Source organism: Pieris napi, chromosome 5, assembly GCF_905475465.1.
Source record: "Pieris napi chromosome 5, ilPieNapi1.2, whole genome shotgun sequence".
NCBI lineage: Eukaryota > Metazoa > Arthropoda > Insecta > Lepidoptera > Pieridae > Pieris > Pieris napi.
In genome coordinates this window covers 12,374,981-12,388,996 of record NC_062238.1, presented here as the reverse complement: position 1 = coordinate 12,388,996, position 14,016 = coordinate 12,374,981, and the positions used below count along the sequence as shown (strand labels likewise).

Genomic DNA, 14,016 nt, shown 5'->3' with positions numbered 1-14,016 from the left:
CCTGGTGACGAAACAAACACTAATCGAACAAGTCGGCGGCCATTGAGATTTTGGCAGTGCGTCTGCACATTTTCGAAAAAAGATTTCTGGAGTTTTGGAGTCGTTTCTTTACTTGTTTTAGTTTGTTTTCACTAGAACAATAATCAAAGGCAGCGAAAAACTAAAGACATGTAGGTTCTAAACAATATTTTAGCGTCAATCATACCTAATGTTAGCATGACAGATATGAAATAATATGCACTGAAATCTATAAGGAGTATTCCATATCTGGCATTGTATGCATTATGGTTTATTTTTGCATTTCTTCAGATCTGGCATTATGGGCGGTAAAGCAAAACTCGAGTCTTGTTCATTCTTTTCAGAAAAATGGATGGGAAATGCTCGCACCCATTAAACATTCAAAATAACCACGACTGCATTTGATGCCAAAAATGGCAGAACGGGAATTTGAGACTTTACTGCATATTATGCCATATATGGGAAATTACAGAATTATATTATTTTTCGAAAACTATAAGGATTTCAGAAAAGTGTCCAAAGTAACTTTAAACTATGTGCCATGGAGTATCCCATGTATTTTTTCCAAAACGAAATAAAATTCCATGCGGTAAGGGGTTAATAACCAGACCTATCTTCTCTTGGATGATGGACGGACTTTGGTATGAACTATGAGATGCTACTTGTGTGGACATGTTTTCCCCGTCTCATCTCCCTTGTCCGAAGGAAAAAAGCTAAAGCAAAAAAGCTGGGCCAGCCGCTGAGCAGGTGGAATATAATAAATGGCTCAAATATAAGAGTTTCCTCCAACTTCGATTTTCTTACCTTTGGAGTAGAGACTCTTAGGCCGTGGGGTTCACCGGATAGATAGTACCGGTGACCCCAAAGCTGGTGCTTTCCTCGCTCAACGAATAAGTCTCATAATACAACGAGGAAATGCTGCCAGCGTTAGTAAAGTACACAGCCATAGCCCATAGGGACCAAACTTTTTAAATTTGTTATAATTATGTAGTTATTAATTTAAAAAAAATTATGACTATGGTGGCTAAAATTATTGTAAATACTGTATAAAAATATATTTATTCTTCATAGCAATATTTGTGGAAATATCAAATAAAAACAAGGACCATTAATCTGTTTAGTTCTAATTTTGATTGACAGTTGTCGGATAGTTGGCACATGACAGTAGTCATTTAAATTGAGGAGATTTCTTGGTTTATTTTGGTGTTCACACTTCACACTTCACTCTTACTGTTTAGACTTGGTGTTTAAAGTGTTTGTACCTGTTACAACAGTTAATTAAAATATAAATTATTATATGGCATACGTACAAATGGAGTTAGCTTTAATGTGAAACAACCATCAGTATTCATTAAAATGATGATTTCAAGATCTAAACATCGGTCGTCTATCGATGTTTGTTCCGATTGCGGGGCATCGGGTAAGCAGCATATTATAATTGCTCTTAAGATTAATTGGTGTCAATCAATACAAGTGACTAGAACCGGTGTTTGTGAATTATTATTATTGTAGATCCATCGTGGGCGTCAATTAACCGTGGGCTGTTGTTATGTGCTGAGTGCTGTAGTGTTCATCGCAGTATGGGTCGGCATATATCGCACGTAAAGTCACTACGGCAAGGGTCTTGGCCGCCGTCGCTTTTAGCTGTAGGTATTCTTCATTGATTTACTACTGACTTCCTACTTTATAATTATTCATAAACGTTTTTATTCAGATGGTGCAAGCACTGACTGCTCAGAATGTAAATAGTATTTGGGAGCACTCTTTATTGGACACATCAGCTCCTAAGCATCTGCGGAAAAAACCAACTCCAAAAGACCCATTACAGTAAGAGTTTCAGATTACAGACAGACTACTTTAATAATTATTTTGTTTGATCGACTTAAAATTTTAAATTATTTTAAAAAGTAAGCTATGTTCTTTTATTAATAACCTTGTGTTATCAGTATTTAACTAAGAAGTATATTTTTACTGAATCTTGAAGGCGAGCTCTGTGCCTTCAGATCCTACACACTTTTGGTTAATTACCTTAATTCACTTACTCTGTACTTACCGTTTATTGTTAGCTTCAAAACAATACAACAATCTTAAAAAAATTGTTTTACAGTCCAGTTAAATCTGAGTTCATTTTGGCAAAACATTTGCGGCTCGCTTATGTATTACGTGCTCGTCGTGATGAACCACCAAGTGAATTGGGAAGACAGTTGCACAGTGCAGTGCGAAGTTCCTCTCTGGACACGTGCATGCGACTACTAGCGCAGGGGGCTGATCCTAATTACTATAATCAGGTGTGTTGAAAAATGTAAAGAAATATTATGTTCGGCATTTATTTCATAAAGGAAACATTTTATATAACCCAACTTTGTAACATTTGAACTTAAAATTTCATACCAAAAATGAGAGAATAATAAAGAGTAATGTTTTCTTTTACAGCTTCTTATATTTTTGCTATATTCCACAAATACAGTGATTAACTAAAAATAAAATAAAAAATTAGTTGTACGACAATTCGTAAATAAATTCTATTTTATTTTACATTTACATATGAAACCATTGTCAAACATTTATTTATGTTATGAGGTGTTAAGTGATAGTATTGTGTGTTTAGTAGATTTCCTGTATACTTAAACTTATAACAACTTACTATGTTATCACAGTGTAGTCGTACATTATGATTATAAACCATTTTAAATATTAAACTATAACAACTATTTGAAACATGTACTAAAGACACTTACATTACACTTCTTTGAATTATAGGAACAAACACCTCTTTATTCAATGTTTTATAATAAGACAGTCTACAAAATACATATGAGAAAAAGTATTGCACTTACTTTAAATTGATAAGGAGGGTGTATTATCAAAGCTTTGTAGGTTTTGATTAACAGTTACCACAGTTATTATTGGACCAATTCACGTGAAGCGGGAAAAAAAAGTGAGGTCGTAGAATTTGTTTATATTCAAGTTATTCATACCTCAAGTGGATATGAATGCAAATACCTATTGAAGTTATACTTCTTTTCGTTAGGGAAAAATTACGACACGCGCACTCCGTTACAAAAAACCGACATCCTGTAGTTAGCTATAGTCAAAAAAATTTAAGTGTCGTTTTTTCTACAAACATAGAATAAAATTTTTGAAAAGATTTTTATCTCGTTACGCCGTAAGAAACGCGTTAAGTATAAGTACACACACATTTTTTTTATGATGTTTATTTTTCAAGTTGGGCCTTTAAAAAATAATGCTAATTGAAATTCCGATTATGTTAAGTAGATTTTTTTTAAATATCACGCTTTGCAATTCGTATTTGGAATTCCGAATTTCCCTCCTCCCAGTGATACTTAAAAATCGCTTCTGCGCAGGCAAGGACATTTGTTCAAGATGTTTGCCGGTATCTTTACAGGTAGTAATTACACCTGGCTAATAAATCACAAGTAGAATAATTGTATTCTTCTTACAGGAAAAAGGCAACATGTGCTTACACGTAGCGTGCCGTGCCGGTCAGCCAGCGCAGGCTGAGTTGTTGGTAGCCTGGGGAGCTGATCCAACAGCCAAGGATAGTGCCGGAAACACCCCCAGCGAATGTGCTAGGTATGTGTGAACTCAGGTTAAATTTTTGCAGCGACACCATTTGAAGTGAGACACAAAATTTATTTCAAAACACTTATTATTAAAATATAGGCTTTTTGAATTAGCAGTGTTAGTCTAGTGGCTTCAGCGTGCGATTCTTAACCCGTAGATTCGATCACCGGCTGTGCACCAATGAGGTTTTATTTCTTTGTGCGTAACGAACACTCGTGCGATTAAATACTGAGAACATTGGGAGCCTTAGACACAAAATATGGACGGTATGAGTCAGACAAAGAAAGCTATTTCAAATTGTCTGTTAGAAAAAAACAACACAAATACAGAAATCTGACGATATGCGTGACAACGTTCCGATTATTCTCTAAATCTCCTTTCGTAAAACGCCTAGAAATAAAAAAAAAATGTTCATAGTGACTTTTTCTTTACAAACAATTAATTAAGTCATGTAAGGAGGAGGCACAACACTCTAGTGTGCTTGTTTGTGCGTTCTTTTATTGATGACATGATTCTAACCGAATAAATTGGCAAAGTGGTTCAAATAATTGAATTTATTTCAGACTAGGTGGCCACACAGAACTTGCAGACCGTATGACAGAGTTAGTATATGAAGCCACAGACCGAATGATCTACTTTCTGACCGGTGAAAGACCGGATCACGCATCTGGTAGGCACTACATAGTACCGCGAGCGCATGACACACACGAAATGACCGACGTCGCTAAGGCTGCTAGGGGAAAGTTGCAACTAGTATGTATTTATATATATTTTTTAAAATATAGAAAAAATGCAGGTTCACAATAATAACATCCAATCCGCCAATATTTTTTTACTGTTATTAACAAAATAATTTCGCTTATTTAAAATAAATTTACAAAATGGTTTTAAAAATTATTTTATTTTACTTTTTTTAATTAATTTTTTTACTTTACTATGTAACTTAAATTTATTTTAATCTACTTTACACATATTGTTTTTCATAAGCTTTTCTTTTAAATCACATTTGTGATTGCGTGAACATCTTTAACCGACTTAAATCTGACCAAAAAAGGAGGTTATTGGTTTAACTTATATGTTGTTGGTAGTAGTTAATATAGTATTATTTAGGCTTCCAAGCTGTTTTACGTTAATGTATGTTTGTCTTAGGGAAAAGTTTCATGAAAATCGGTTCTTTAGAAAAATCGCATATGTGGAGGGAAGGTGTAATAAATACCTTGATAATGTCGGCAATTTTTTGAAGTTTTATTTTTCTATATAAACAAAAAATAACTTCAGATGATCATTTACAGTTACCGAACCACCTCTTTGAGGAGTTGGTTATGGATATTTACGATGAAATTGATCGACGCGAAACGGAAGCCAGTGAGTACATTTCTCATATCCAAATATACTTATTACTAAAATATTGTTAGTTTATTTATTTATTTGCTTATCGGTATTCCTGCAGCTTCTTATTATACGATAACTCAACAATTACATTATACACAAAATCCAAAAACGGAATACACATTCAAACATAAACATAAGCAAAGGTCTCAAAAATAATAGTACATAAATGTATTCATTTTTTGTAGGAATCCTCAAAAATGCAAAAGTACAAAATTGCTGTTGACGTAATCACCAAATATTAAAATTTTACAAAATTTATGTTTTTTTTTTAACTTAGGCCTATGTACAGATACCGGCAAACTTCTTGAGCATTAAACAAGGGAGTGGGGGAAAGTTTTCACATCGCGGGACACAGACGTCAACTGATTTACCAATCACGCGATCGACACGTAACTCTCCCGCCGCCCCTCCCAGTGATACCTAAAAATCACTTCTGCGCAAACAAAGACATTTTTTCAAGATGTTTGCCGGCATCTGTACATAATAATGGCGCAAAGCTATGCACTATGTCTTATTTTTTAAATCGTGAATTTTTATAATACACAATATAATTGTGTATTATAAAAATTAAATTTTAAATTAATTTTTAGTATGGCAAACCAGCGCGACGGGCTTAGAGCGATGTGGTGTGGCATTTCTGCCCGTGAACCCGGCTCTATCGGCCCCAAGAAACCAGGGCAGGCAGAAATTAGCCAGACTGTCTTCACCGGAATTCGCTACATTACTCCGGGATGTTCTTCTAGATGCTACTAGAAGACAGAGGATTGCGAGTCTACAGCCCAGAGGTAATCTTTTATACTTTTCCGCGGAAAAAACTAAACTACTTACGTACGGAAAGGTAGCAAAGGGTCCAAGCTGGTTTCTGATGTAAGCTAGTTGCTCTTCGGCAATTAAGTAGCAATTTCAGCATTTTAATTTATCTACAGTTAATTCATAAATAATAATAATTAATCGTTTATTATCAAAGAATGTGGTACATTATACACATAAAAAAACCAATCAGCCATTTAAAAATAGGCAAATATCATATTAATAATCATAATACGAATATCAGTTAAGATATTTAGAATGACTGTTGAAACCCATAGTCTAAATACTCCCTCACATTATAAAGGCACCTTGCATTTACAAATAAATTTAATGCAAATATCAAGCAAATACTCTTCCAAAGGGATCAAACTTTTTAAATTCGTTTTAATTTTCGCTTGTATTTTGCCTGTTATCTTTTTTTCTTCATAATAACTGTGTTTAAATGTGTTCTGTTTTCGCTATTATGTATTGTGTCGATATATAAATTAAATTTTCAGTATTCTTCAGTACTCTGTTTTGTAAGTTTATATGTTATTAGTTGTCATTATTATTAAGATTTAGTTGTTTTTTAATTATTATTATTAATTTTCAACCTCTTGCACTTTTTCACAATTCAATTTTTACTGGTTTTCCAGGAAAAGATAGCTTAGTAGCATTTCTTTTTTATTCTTAATATAAATGATTTATTCTTGTGTTAATAAATAATTATTTGTTCAGGTATATCGGGTCCACTAAACCCATTATTATCGGCGAGCCATTTGAAACACATTTCCCAAATGTCTGACGATGAGCCATTATACGATTCGGTCGCTTCGGACGAGGACTACGCGGCTTTGGCACCCATTGACTTGGAAGTAAGTGATTACCTCTATAAACTACACACACCATAGCATGATTACTTTGTACCCTGTCGCTTTGTGTTAAAGTCTATTTTACGATGTAAAAAGTTTTGTTTTTGAGGCTTTCATTTTCGCATATTTTAGAGCTTAAGGTTTTTTATTAACAGTAAATACGATGTTTCTATCTTCTTTTCTAAAATTTTTTTTCTTCTGTGGGTATTTGCAATCAGCCCTAAGGCTACGAACCTGTACTGTGATGCTGTCACGTGAAGTGGCTTACCATTGGAATAATCTAGCATCTTCTTCAGCATTATAATATTAAACAGTATAGGTCATTTGTATTTTAGGTAATTTAAATTATCTTTCGTGAAAAGACCGAAATCGTAATGATCGTAGAACAATGTCGGATTTGAAAAAAATCCAAAATCCACGTTTTATCACATTTGGATACTAAATTGACTAAATATTACGGCTACATTAAAAAATCCATGTGTTTTAAATTTCAAATTATTCAGTCGGTAAAGTGACGGATTTAATAGAAACATGTGGTTTTTCTAGAAAACTGTGTAATTAAATGTTATTATTTTTATTCTATTTCAAAATAAACCCTTTTGTTTGCTTGAATGCCAATTTTAATGATGATATTATTTTGAAATGGCTGCCCTGTAAAGTTTACTATTTGTCAGATCCGTCACTATTCTACTACTATGACGATTAATGTTAAAAAAAAGAATTTGCCTGCTTTGTTATTATACTAAACTAATGAATCTCTTCAGATGTCAAATCTAGACCCAAAAGCGGGCGAAACAGTCTCATCCACATATAACCCATCACTACCTGAATCAAACGAACGTACAAACACACCGATAGACAGAAACGAGATAGAATCACTTAAAAAAGAACTCGACAATCGGGACTCAACCATCACAGAGCTGAAGAATCAGCTCAAAAACCTTCAAACTATCGTGGAACAGCTGACGAAAGAGAACAGCGTACTAAAAACGAGTAGTATCGACGAGGACAGCGTTTCCACGAATGAGGACAAAGAGAAAGGAAGAGAAGAAGATGTAAGAGTGAAGACCCGCCCGGTCAGTATGTATGAGACTAGAGAGGGACCAAGGAATAACTGGCAGGTTACTAAACATCAGGTACTAATTGTAGATTAGTATTTAGGATATTAATCATTAACGGTATTGGTTATACAGTCCCTTAATACTAATGTTTTTAGAATTTCGCAAATTGCTAATGCGCCTGGCTAGTGTTTCTATAATAAATTAAATTTGGGGTTCATTGGCGTCACAAATGCCATTTGAATTTGTTTAAAAATGGTCAATGACAATGCAATTTTGTATCTGTAGAATCAAGTCTGACGCAAAGTAATTCTAGGGTTTTAATATAGCGTATAGATACCGGCAAACATCTTAAACAAATTTCCTTGCCTGCGCAGAAGCGATTTTTAGGTATCACTGGGAGGGAGGGCGGCGGGAGAGTGACGTGTCGATCGCGTAAATCATATAACGTTTGTGTCCCGCGATGCTCAAACCGTCCCCCACTCCCTTGTTTAATGCTCAAGAAGTTTGCCGGTATTTGTATAAGTCATTTAGTATGAACACTTCCTACTGGAAAACGCACTTAATTATATTAAAGTTAGATTTATTTATTATCTGTACTTTGGTAGCAAGAAGTTTTGTAATAATTATTTTTAATTAATTCACTAAATAGCTTGCAAGGACCCTTGACGTAGTGTAGTGATTTACTAAATACAACTAAATATAAGCATGAGTATGAGTGTGCGTGTGTGCGTGCTTGTGTGCATTAGAGCACATTATCGCATGTTTACACAAATTTTGGTAGTGTGCGTTTTGTTTGTCTAGTGTTTTTTTTAGAAGTAAATTAATGTTTTGTATGTAGTTGACAAGTATTCCGGTTTTGGAGAGATCCCTAACACAGGGTGCGTTGGAAGTTGGCGTGTCGAGTATGATGGATATTGATTCACCACGAGAGCCATTGAATGCTGAGGTAAGACTTTTGAGTATCGACAATTTATTTAAGAAAAAAAAAATTATTAGTTAAAAATTACTCGGAAATTTCAGATAATCATTAAGAAACAAATATTATTAAAGTGATGAACAAAAATTATTTACACCTTACATAACTACTAAACCGATTTTGATGAATTTTGGGCCGTTTACTTAGTTGGAATATACCTAATTCAATACACTCTTGACTCTGAGTTTTCAAGATATTTGTGTACTAACATATTTATGCCTTGTCGCCTTTGTGATATACCCAATTTCCATTTATCCTTTAATGTTCCTTTTCCTTATGCTATATTTAATATTAATTATATATATATAATGGTATCAATCGCTTATACGAGTACTGGGAATAAATAAGGCGCAACTGCGTTTCTCTGTGAATACAAAAGAAACAACATTTAAAGCCTATATTCTAGGTTTTATAAAATAAAATAATAAAATTAAAAAATTAAAACATCTTACATCTATTATGTCAAGTGACAAATTAAACATCATCGATCAGACGGCAAAGAAGAAAAATAAAATATAAAAAGAGTTTGTATAGGAAAATATGTTTTCCTTACAAACATATTTTGTAAGGAAAACATTAATTTATTAATTTATTTTTGCTTAAAATTTACAGTCACAATCTCTTAGCAGGCAATACACATGAAATGAATTAAGAAAGTTTTAAGATATCTTTCTCTCAGGTAGTCCAAATGCGTGCGGAAGCTGTGACCCGTGCAATCCAGGAGTTGTGGTCGGCTGCGAGACTCCAACGCAGTCGGTTGCCGGATAGGGCTGACTCCATTCGACGAGCTACGTCTTCACTATTGGCACTGTTTCCACAGGTATTTCTTCTATTAATCTTTTGAATTAGATTACTAAATATTTGAATCGCTTTAAGACACAAAAGTCCACTAATACGCTTGGCACAATTAGATTTAAAAATAAAAAAAATATATATTATTTATTTTTTACTATAGAACCTAAAATAAAATATTTTTAATTCTGTTATCTATTGACCCGCCAAAACCGATAACGCTTCTCGAGGCAAGATGGCGTCGCACTAGTCCTAACAAATTTACGTGTTATTTAATATTTATAAATTACACAAATATATATATTTTTTTATCAATAACTGTCTCCTCTATACATACACTATAGTCTCCTATGTATTACTTTATTTTATTTATATTATTAATAACAAAAGTTATTGTATGAATTTTTCAACGGAGGTATTTGTTGAAAAAATTTTAAAATTGAAAAATTGAAAATTTAACAACGCTTTCAAGACCAAACATAGAATTAACTGTTGTCAAACTTCCTTTTTTTACCTCACAAACTCAAAGCCTACTGCTTATGTTTGTCAAAAGCAGATTATATTATGGGGTCATAAATTACAGACCTGCTCAGACGCATCGTTGGACCAAGTAGTAAGTGATCTTCGTTCAGCGAGCGAAGAATTAAGCATTGCTTGCACTGCCCAAGCTCCAATCGACCAAGTACGAACAGCTGCGTACGACTTGGCTAAGGCGACCAAAATTTTAGTAACACATTTCCAGCCCTCCTAGCGAAGAACACTACACTACACAACCGTGTAGTGTAAAAGTGTACCCTGGTGTTGCACTTTTGGGATGTTTAAGTGATTAGTGTCACAATTGTAGGTTGTAATAGTGTGACAGTTCTTGTATTGCCAGTTTAGCGGCAAATGAGAAAGTATTGCGGGCTTTTTGATAGTAATCAGTTTTTGTGATTGTGATTGCATGAAGTGAATGTAAGTTTGGCAAATAAGTTGGGTTAGTTATAAACGGAGAAGGGGGTCTTAGGTATCTTCCTTAGATACATGCCTTTCCCTCATTACGCATAACATAGCCAATTTACTTGCGAGTAACACAAAATTTTAATAAAATACTGTTTTTAGCTGGGTTAAAACATACTAGAGTGAAATGAAATTTTAATTATAATGCGGGAAAAGGCTAAACGAGAATTGTGAAGACATAATAGACTGAAATGTATAATACAAAAAATGTGGGTCTTTTTATCTTTTACTATTTATAGTAAACCAAATATAAACAAATTATAAGCTTATAATGTTATGCAAATATATTTATTGAATTGGCGACTTTCGATTCAAATCGGTTTTAAAGTTCAAACGCGTGAAATTGATCTGAAACGTTCCCGCCTCTGTGTGGGACACATGGCAACAAATCCTAGATTTGAAATTTGTACTCTATTATTACGATTAAAGGACTTGTATCCATGGTCATGTAGGTTATTAAAAAAAACAGTTATTCAAATAATGACATGATATAAAGTATACATTAAATTAAAAACAGTATTTAATTGAAATTTTTGGGAATGTTTTGGATTTTTGATGTGCTATATTGTTAGTGTTACTGATTTGTCTGAGTTTGCTATTGTGAGTTGTGATTTAAGTAATGTATTCATTCTAAAGATGTATTCTAAAATAGGCTCATCTACTATAGTTCCTTCATTTATCATCTATATGTTCCTTCAAATTTTTCGTTTTAACATTATTATGACACGTTTTAGAGGTCACATATTACTACTACAGACATTTAATTCGTCTTGTCACTTGACAGTAACGCTTTCTGTCAAAACTTCTTCGTTCATTCGAAAGATGGGAAGTTAAATCTCTTAGGCCCGTGTTGAGCATCAAAAAAAACGTCTATTAGAACTGTCAAATTATTTTTTTATACTAGTTTGTCCGTTCATAAGAGGAGAGTCATTTGAATACAGGCTACAGATTAGATAAAGCTCAATCAAGCTCAAAGCTTTAAATAATCTGTGGCAAAGCCAAGAAGAGAACTCTTGTGGCTATGCTTCAGGAAAGTAAATTAGCATGTTGGCGTACTCAAATATTTGAATTAACAAAAACGTGCATCATGCATAATTGCTGATTCCGTAATTTATGCTTTTGATTAAGCAGATTATTAAGACCAAAAAATCATAACGATTAAGGATTTTTAGTATTTTTACTAATGTTCAAATTATAGCGTATCGAGTTATTTTCAACTAATTGTATTATAATTATAACTAAAAATGTATCCAGTAAGAAAGCTGGCAGATATGTATAGAGCGATTATGAAATATTAAATTTCTATGGATTTGAGATTTTCTTTGTCTTTTACGGAACATATTTTAAGCCAATTGTTTTTTGTTAAATGTCTGTTGCTAAACCTATTAAGTGTAATAGGTTGGTGTATAATTTAAATGCGATTTTTATAAGACCTAAAATATAAAGACAAATTGTAGCATCGTGAATGGTTGTAATTGTTATTTTTGCTACATATTTTATTATATATGTAGGAGGTAGCTAAACATTATGCTATATTAGAGAAAATTGTCTTGCAAAGTATATGATCGTTAAGATTGTTTTGTTACGCATAAGAGGCTAAACGGAAATTGTCATATTGTTAATACAGGAAATGCTTGATATTATCTGTATTAATAAAGATACATATATATATCGAATACGTGACACCAAAATCGAAGTGATTTTGTACTAAAATAATTAGTTTAATTTCTATGAAAAATCTTGTAGTGGAATATATAACGCCAGTTTTAAACTTTTTTATATCCACTCTATTTAATTTTCTGTAGGCAACATTTTTCAATCTAATTTAAAGTTGAAAATTTGATACTATTTTATTTTATTTTCTTTGATTGTAATCGTGTTTTTTCAAAATGTATACTAATGCTAAGGTGCTTGAAGTGTTATGTGACCCAGTGCGTAGTGTTACACAATCGTGCCTCAATAAAGTAGCTAGTTTTTTGTAATGGCAATCCCACTAATTATACCATAGCCAAACTGAAGGTCCTTCAAATGTCATAGTTTATGACCTCAACAACTATTTATAACAAGTAAAGTCATTGACAAGGTAAATTATCTTTAAACTGACTGGATTTGTTCAATTTGAGCCAAATTTAGCGTGGTTTTGATATAATTAGAGGATTTTTGGATGTAGTTTATATATAATTTATTAGATTTATATATTTGTCTAAAAATATAGAATTTGTAACTGAAGTATCCATTAGTTAGCAATAAATTCCAATATAAGACAGTTTTGTCATAAGCTCGATAAAACTTAGAATTACAGTTTATTGGTCTCTTTTCAACACAGCATTAACAACGTTTGAAAGAAAGAGACAACCGTATGCATTGATTTCGTTTTATGAAATATGGCTTTTTAGTTCAAATGCGAGCTTAGTTATATGATATGTTAATGAAGATGTAACCGAAACGTGAAGAGTAGGAAATGCGACTAAAATGTGTACACCATTGCGTATATATCGTGCAAACAAAATAATATTAGATATAATTTATTATAATTTTTCAGCTTTAAAGTTTTTGTAATCTGTATAACTATATAAAAATATATTTGTTAATGAGATTATCCAGTTATTAAGTGTTCAAATAAATGTGGTCGGATATATCAGATTTTTAATCAGCTCTCTACAAGTAACTTTAATATAAACATTAATTCGACTGTTTCTTGGCCTCAGCGTACGACTCTCATCCCTGAGTTCGTAGGTTCGAACCTCGTGCCGTAATGGTCGTTATGTGCGCATTTAACACTCGCTCGTACGGTGAAGGAAAACATCGTGAGGAAACTGGCCTTAGAACCGAAAAGTCAACGTCGTGTGTCAGGCACATATGGCTGATCACCTTCTTGCCTATACGTAGAAATAAATGATAACGATGACAAAACAGATACAGAAATCTGAGCCCAGAATTAGATTTTTTTGCGTTATGAATACGAGGCATGCCTTTTAAGTTCTGTCGTTTCCATATTTCCCGGCAATTTTGAATTTGGACCTGTACTATATTCGAATGTGTTTACATTTTGAATCTCAAAACAGTTAAAAGTATTAGGATTAATGCCATTGTTTAGTCACAGCGTCGATTTGAATCTGTCAAGTTACGTACGAAAATGAATCTTTCTAAGGAAAATGTTCGTGCAATAATTTTCTACAACTTTAGAAGAGGCCTGACACGGCTTCAGTGTTTGAAGAGCTAATATCTGTGTACAGTGATGAAGCCCCATGTCTGCGGACTGTCGAACGCTGGTATTTAGAATACCAGCGTGGACATACTAGTGTCAGTGACAAATCTCGCGAAGGACGCCCAAAACCCGCCTTCACTGAAGAAAACATCATTGCTGTGAGACAATTAATTCTCGAAGATCGTCATGTGACGTATCGAGAGATAGAGGCTCTATTAGGCATCTCAGGGACAACCATTCAGAAGATCTTGCATGAAGCGCTTGGTGTGAGAAAGCTAGTTTGCCGTTGGATACCGCATCTGCTTTCCGACGATCACAAGGCGG

The 14,016-nt window shown here is 33.4% G+C and overlaps 1 protein-coding gene across 3 annotated transcripts; it reads left to right on the top strand.

Moving 5' to 3' along the window:
• Positions 1-1,208: 1,208 nt before the first annotated feature.
• On the top strand, positions 1,209-13,120 carry LOC125049861 (ARF GTPase-activating protein Git). 3 transcript variants are annotated; one of them, XM_047649354.1, is made up of 13 exons: positions 1,209-1,438; positions 1,531-1,664; positions 1,733-1,845; positions 2,126-2,306; positions 3,482-3,612; positions 4,167-4,356; positions 4,896-4,968; positions 5,586-5,780; positions 6,523-6,659; positions 7,421-7,732; positions 8,556-8,663; positions 9,373-9,513; positions 10,069-13,120. In XM_047649354.1, the coding sequence occupies exons 1-13, from the start codon at positions 1,375-1,377 to the stop codon at positions 10,234-10,236; spliced, it is 1,947 nt and encodes a 648-aa protein (XP_047505310.1). In that variant the 5' UTR covers positions 1,209-1,374; the 3' UTR covers positions 10,237-13,120. The 3 variants fall into 3 exon arrangements, with proteins under 3 accessions (XP_047505310.1, XP_047505309.1, XP_047505308.1); XM_047649353.1 differs by having other exon boundaries at positions 7,421-7,777; XM_047649352.1 differs by having other exon boundaries at positions 7,421-7,792.
• Positions 13,121-14,016: the final 896 nt, after the last annotated feature.

What these genes read in the sequence shown, in the direction of transcription:
- LOC125049861 (XM_047649352.1), top strand. Translation starts at nt 1,375, where the DNA reads ATGATGATTTCAAGATCTAAACATCGGTCGTCTATCGATGTTTGTTCC. An exon ending in TTCCGATTGCGGGGCATCGG is followed by an intron (nt 1,439 to 1,530) that starts GTAAGCAGCATA and finishes TTATTATTGTAG; the next exon opens with ATCCATCGTGGGCGTCAATT. An exon ending in TCGACGCGAAACGGAAGCCA is followed by an intron (nt 4,969 to 5,585) that starts GTGAGTACATTT and finishes ATTAATTTTTAG; the next exon opens with TATGGCAAACCAGCGCGACG.